The sequence below is a fragment of the Panthera tigris genome, chromosome X (genome assembly GCF_018350195.1).
Source record: "Panthera tigris isolate Pti1 chromosome X, P.tigris_Pti1_mat1.1, whole genome shotgun sequence".
Lineage (NCBI taxonomy): Eukaryota > Metazoa > Chordata > Mammalia > Carnivora > Felidae > Panthera > Panthera tigris.
Genome location: NC_056677.1, coordinates 49,795,139 through 49,802,184, shown reverse-complemented (window position 1 = coordinate 49,802,184; position 7,046 = coordinate 49,795,139). Strand labels below are relative to the sequence as shown.

The window sequence follows — 7,046 nt, the reverse complement described above, 5'->3', positions numbered from 1 at the left end:
TAATAATAGGAATTAAATTATATGCTTCACAGGATGGGTGGAGAGAGGTGCAGAATAAATAGACAGAACCTTGGGAATCCAAGCTGGTGCAGCCATTCTGGAGAACAGTATGGAGGTTCCTCAAAAAACTAAAAATAAAACTACCCTATGACCCAGCAATTGCACTACTAGGCATTTATCCACGGGATACAGGTGTGCTGTTTCGAAGGGACACATGCACCCCCATGTTTCTAGCAGCACTATCAACAATAGCCAAAGTATGAAAAGAGCCCAAATGTCCACCAATGGATGAATGGATAAAGAAGGCGTGATATATATATATATATATATATATATATATATATATATACACACACACACACACACACACACACACACACACACATATTGGAGTATTACTCAGCAATCAAAACAATGAAATCTTGTCATTTGCAACTACGTGGATGGAACTGGAGGGTATTATGCTAAGTGAAATTAGTCAGTCAGAGAAAGACAAAAATCACATGACTTCACTCATATGAGGACTTTAAGAGACAAAACGGGTGAACATAAGGGAAGGGAAACAAGAATAATATAAAAACAGGGAGGGGACAAAACAGAAGAGACTCATAAATATGGAGAACAAACTGAGGGCTGCTGGAGGGGTTGTGGGAGGGGGGATGGGCTAAATGGGCAAGGGGCATCAAGGGATCTACTCCTGAAATCATTGTTTCACTATATGCAAACTAATTTGGATGTAAATTTAAAAAAATAAAAAAATTATATTAAAAAAATAAAACCTGATGATTTCAATGAAAATAATACAATGGTCTCAGCAAATTAAACCTTAAAGTTGAATTAATTAATTAATACCATATTAATTTGTTTTTTTACAAAACCTTTATTCTTGCATAAAATACCTACAAACCAGGAAAGTTTAATAGAGTTCCATGATGGCTCCAAGGCACTATCCTGTATATCATGATAACAACAACAGGAGATTCAAGAGGGCATACTCAATTCGAGCCAGTGAATCTCATTGGCATCTTTGTGCCTGGCGCTGTGCTAGTGACTGTAAGGAATTCAAGGATGTAACCACTTTGAGGCGGGGGGGAGGGGGAAGGTATGAATTTAATCCACAAGCACACATTTCTGGTGGCCCTTTAGGCAGCCAGTGTTGTTCCAGGCACCATGGTACTCAGAGAAGAAACTTAAAGTGTTCACTCTTTAGTGAGATTTAGTGAGCTTAGAATCTAGTTGGGAATAATAGTGAGACATAAAGCCTTATGCATCAGGGAAGAAGTAGAGTAGCCATTAATCGTTGGGCTGTAAGTGCAATTAGGTTTCCAAGAATGATATTGAGGTGGACTGGTGCATTTGGAAAGGGGGTGGGAGAGGATTGCAAAATGGAGACTCAGAGGGCAGATAGGATTTATACAGACAGAGGAGAGGAGAGAAGGTATTCCTAGGAGAATGAGGAGAAAAGTGAACATGGGCACAGAGATGGGAATGAGCATGGCAAATGTGGGAAAGAGCAAGAAGAGCTCTCAGGACATGAAAGGAAGAAATGTTGGCAATATCATAGAACTGGCCTCATGGAGCCATGGAGTGCACAGTGGACTAAGAACCAGAGGGCCTGAATTCCCAAAGGTATTATCCTGGTTCTGTACTTACTACATGGGTGGCCTTGGTTAGGTCAGGTAGATGTTTTGTGCCCTGGTGCCCTGATTTACTCATGGTCACGTGAGGATACTGACAGTAGCCTGCTGCTCTCTCATGCTTGTTGCAAAAACCACAAGAGACGATGCCTGAAGAAGTGTTTTTTTTTTAAATAGAAAAATTAAAATGAGGACCCCTTCTTCCACTTTATATTACACCAGCATGGTGAAGAAATGGCTCCTGAGTCTGCAGTAGGATTTGTTTTCTAGTCAGCTTCAGGCAGAGGGTTACTGCATGTGGGGACAGGGGGTGCTTCTTAGTTGACATGAAGGCAATTTTTGCCCCTGTAGAGGGCCAGGCCTGGAAGCCTCAACCCAGGGGAGACAGATCATCCATGCAAGAGGTGTTTCTTGGGTTCTCCGCTGGGTTGTATGACCTCTCTGAAAGAGGTCCCTGTTCTGTGACATCAGATGAAAGAAGTCACGAAACTGTACACAAAGGCCAGTGAGGTGTGGTGGAAAGAGACCTGGACCTGGAATGAAATCTATCTGACATCTGATTTTAGGGTTTGCCCCATACTAAACATGTGAACTTAAGCAAGCAGCTTGCTATCTCTGGGCCCTGGTTCCCTCATCCGTCAAATTGAAGTAAAAACAACACTGCTCCACTTCCTTATAGAGTGGATTATTGCAGGGGTCAAATGCACAACACATGAGAGGTTTCTGTAAACTCTAAAGTGGTAGGCCAACTTGGCTTATTTTTATTTTTCTTATTAATGAATGTGAACAGTTTTCTGACCAGTTGCTAGCTACTATTTTGGCCTGCTCTATCATCACATCTGAAAGGTTATACTTCAGACAGCTAGTTGTACCTTACCACAGTATTAGCACTGCAGTTAGGCTGAATTCTTAGGGTTCCTGTATAATTAAACCAGAACTCCAACTTAGGATACAGATCACAGAGTCACAAACCATTTGAGGGTGGGGGAAAGTTTGGATCTGCAGTTAAAACACAAGGGCAAATTCACTCAGCTCTATTTTACTCCACATGATCATTGGCTTTATGTGGGCAAGAACACAGAGCTCAACAGGGTTTTCAGAATATTCCAGTTAACAAAAGTGTTCCCACTCACCTTCACTACTCTACAACCCTAACACTAGTCTGGATAAACCTGCACTAGTTTAGTGTCCTCTCAGTACTAGCATTCTAGCGCTGGCAGTCTTCCCCTATCTCTCCGCAGGAAAACAAAGAAAAGAAAAGAAAAGAAAAGAAAAGAAAAGAAAAGAAAAGAAAAGAGAAAAGAAAGGAAAAGAAAAGAAAAGAAAGGAAAGGAAAGGAAAGGAAAGGAAAGGAAAGGAAAGGAAAAGAAAAGAGAAAAGAAAAGAAAAGAAAAGAAAAAAGAAAAGAAAAGAAAAGAAAAGAAGAGAAAAGAAACAACCCACAGTGGGCTTCTTTGATTGGGTCTTAATTTCATGTGGTTGCCATTTTGTCCCACCTTTACACAAAATGCCTCACCCACATATAGAACACACAAGGAGTTGGAAGAGGACCAGGGTTTTGTGGGAGTATTTGGAGAGTGCCCTTAAGAAGGTTGGGAATATCTCCAACCAAGGGAGAGAGATGGAAAGTGGGTCGTCTCTTCACATCCACTCAAGCAAGCAAGAGGGTCTTCAAGAAGACCACTGCCTAGAGCTTCAAATGAGCCCCCTCTCCATGAGGGACCAAGAGGCACCTGGAGCACAAGGCAGAGCACATCTGCCCCGCCCCCCAGCCCAACTGCCTTCTCCTAGTGGGTGACCCCCATTGAGACGTCACCACCCGCGGCAGCCACTGTTTGGTCCGCGTCCTGTTGCCCCAGGAGACGATGTAGGCCTTTCCAAGAGTCTCAGAGTGAAGCCAGAGAGTCCTTGGCCCCGACCGACCCTTCCAAAGTGAGGCTCCTGCCTCCAGACCTAGCCCCTCCCCACCCCCACCCCACCCCCAATCGCCGAGGACCAGATTTCCCTCAAGTTCTCAGAGAAAGGAGAGCAAGGACGGCCTCATGAGTGAGGTGGGAGAGGTCACCCGCACAGAGGTGACCGCCTCAGTACCCCCTCAAGCCGCGCAGAAACTCCTAGTTTCCTTGGGAGGTGGAGATCTTCCCCGGGCCCCAGTGGCTGGCAACCTCGGCGGAGACGTGATCCCCAAGACCACCGCGGCAGCAGGCGCCAAGGGAAAGGTGCCCAAAAAGGTCATCGCCAAGAGGGTGCGAGGCTCCGTCAAGTGGTTTAACGTGAAGAACGGGTACGGTTTCATCAGCAGGCATGATACCCAGGAAGATGTGTTCGTTCACCAGACGGCCATCACCCGGAACAACCCTCACAAGTACCAACGCAGCGTGGGCGACGGCGAGACGGTTGAGTTTGATGTGGTGCAGGGCGAGCGGGGCACCCAGGCCGCTAACGTGACCGGGCCAGCGGGTACCCCAGTGCAAGGCAGTCGCTACGCTGCCAACCGCCCCCGCTTCCGCAGGGGCTTCTACATCCGCCGCCGCGGGCCACCCTTGCACGGTCCCAGGGGCACTGAGGACGACGTCGACGAAGGTGAGGCCAGTGGCGAAGGCTTCACGAAGGCCCAGGGCCAGAGGCGCCGCCTGCCCGGTGGACCCCAAGACCAAAGGCTGCAGCGCTTTCCGCCCTCCCGCAGGGCCTCAGCCCTGTCTCGCGGCCCTTCGATCCTCGCTCCCACCAGCGGCCCGCGGCCTGCCCACCTGCCCGCGTCCACCCCAGCCTCAAGGCCCGAGTGCGCCCCTCGGCGGGGGCCCGGCCCCAGCTACCTGCTGAGTCGCCCTAGGGCTCGAGGCATCACTCCTGGTCCAAGACCCTCAGCAGGCATTTCTGAGGAGCTGGAGGCGGAAGACAAGGAAAGCGGGCGCGACGCCAGAGGCCCGAAGCAGAAGCACCCACCACGCTACGGATCCCGCCGCCCCAACAACCCACGCCACCGCCCGCAGCAGGTGCCCGGTGCCCAGGGCCAGGTCAACGTGGGAGGAGAAGGCAAGACCGGGAAGGGCCCTGCGGAAACACCCGCTTCGGTTGCTGTGGCCAAGAAGAACAGCGCCGCTGAGGAGGAGGACACCTTGGTCGCTGATGTCCCCTCTGCCACCCAGGCCAAGTAACAACAGCCTGGCTCCTTCCCTGGGGACTCCCTGGCCTGGGCGGCAGGGGATGCCCCCTTGAGGAGATGATGCCCTTTAAAGCAACACAGCCCAAACATCCACCTTGACTGTTAGATTTGTGCCCTGAGAAAAATACATGCCTCTTCCCCAAGGTTTGAGGATAAACTACAAGATCTATATATTTCTGAATTCCCTCTTACCATCTGTGTTGGTAATTTCTGCACACACACACACACACACACACACACACACACACACACCATGTCATACTCATGCACACACCTCTGAATTTATTCTTTTAAAAGATCTGACCAGGACCACAGCTATTATTCTGTGTCACCAGGGGAATTAGTTGATGGACTAACAAAAATTACTTTTATTTTTAATAGAAAAACAAAGATGATCTGATATTGAATATTATCTTACCTCGCTGTGTGATATTGCCTGAATGGTCATTTTTTCAATAAATCATTTCATGTTGCTTTTATCTATTATTGCTGTTGTCTGATTTAAAACAAAACACTCGTCAGCACAGAATTGTATTGAACCACTCCTTTCAGTGCTTTTTCGGAACCAGTTTTAGCAAACATCATACTTGTTGTTCGTTCTTTTTACAAGTCATGAATTTAAGGCTAATTGTGGACTTGTGGGAGGCGAGGGTTGAACATCTCATGGATGTTCTAAAAGATTAGAATACACAGACAGGGAAGAAGTGTCCCCATCACATCCTCTTCCTCTGCCATTTGAGCAATAAATCTGGAGGGTGGGCCCAGCTACCCACATTTACTGCTTAGGTGTTTATTCTATGACGCAAAACTCAAAGAGCTGGACAAAACACCCACCCACCCACCCCAAAAAAAAGGCTCTCTGGAAGCACAATTTGCCTCTATTTTTTAATGGATTCGATCTAATACCATTTTCACGAGGGGCTAGGGGTGTGTGGTGGAAATGGAAAGATACTGGTCAAAGGGTAAAATCTTTCAGTTATAAGATGACTAAGTTCTGGGGACCTAATGCACAACATGATGACTATAGTTAACAGTACTGTGTTGTATACCTGAAAGTTGCTGAGAGTAGAGCTTTAATATTCTCACCATGACAGCAACAAAAGGATAATTATGTGAAGTGAATAACGTGTTAATTAACCTTATTGTGGTAAATGTTTCACGATATATGCATGCATCAAATTATCCCATTGTACAACGTAATGTATACAATATTATATGTCAACTACATGTCAATAAAGCTAGGAAAAAAAACTGAAGAAAATTAAAAAAGAAAACAGGGATGGAAGCAGGTTTAATTTTTGTCATGCATACTTCTGGAACTGAAGAGAAACATCTAGTCCATGTTTTCCATGTGTGCTTCCTGATTTGAGTCCATCCAGGGGGGCTGTGCAGGATTCCTGGGAGGCTGGGCAGGTAAAGCTCAGCCTGCCTCAGCCACTTTCCCATCAGATAGAGAGGCCCCAACCAGGACTGTCATCCCTATCCTGGTTTTCCTTTGAATATATAGTGGGATTGGTGGGTGGGTAGGAGGCAGGGTTGGGGGAGGGGGTGGGCAATTAATAAATTTGAAACTAATATGATAGGGAAAAGATAGGATAAAATAGGCAGAGAGGGAAAGGTTAGGACCTGAGGTCCCTGGGTGGGGAAAAACACAGATTTTGACACAACACTAGGAGCATTTGACTACAGCAAACCCCTCAGGCATAAGGCTCCTCTTAAGAATGTAACAGACACCACCTACTCCCCCTCAGGTTCCCCTTAGGAATTTGACAATCAAAATACCTAACTAAAATAAGTAAACCATAACACTTATGTCATACGAGGGACAGTATGACCATAGTCTAACTCCTCACACAGTGGAATCCAGACAATCAGGAATGGACAACCCAGCACCAAGAGTTATCAAGCCAATAAGGGTAGGACCTAAGAAGGAACAAGGGGGAGGGGATGGAGGAGGGGTGGGCAACAGAACCTTATGAAACAAAGACCCTTGCCTATAGTCAGGGCATTCACTTTCAAATCCCCCCTCTCTGCAAAGAAAGATTTCATACTCCTCTTACTTTCTAATCTTATACTCTAATAAGCGTTTGCCTGCTGCTCATTTTCTTTGGTGTTCACCTCTTCATTCTTCGAAGCGGAGAGATGACAAACGCCGGGTATTGAGGTAAAGAATCCTACAACATTTCTTGGGGGCTCACCCGGGATACCCAACGTCTTCTAACCTTAAGTAAAGAGCAGCCACG

The 7,046-nt window shown here is 46.6% G+C and overlaps 1 protein-coding gene across 1 annotated transcript; it reads left to right on the top strand.

Annotated features, from left to right (window-relative positions):
- The first annotated feature begins 3,500 nt into the window (after nt 1-3,500).
- Nucleotides 3,501-5,282, top strand: LOC122235365 (Y-box-binding protein 3-like). The gene has a single exon (XM_042974462.1). It carries the CDS (start codon nt 3,680-3,682, stop codon nt 4,793-4,795), a length of 1,116 nt encoding a protein of 371 aa, XP_042830396.1. The 5' UTR covers nt 3,501-3,679; the 3' UTR covers nt 4,796-5,282.
- Nucleotides 5,283-7,046: the final 1,764 nt, after the last annotated feature.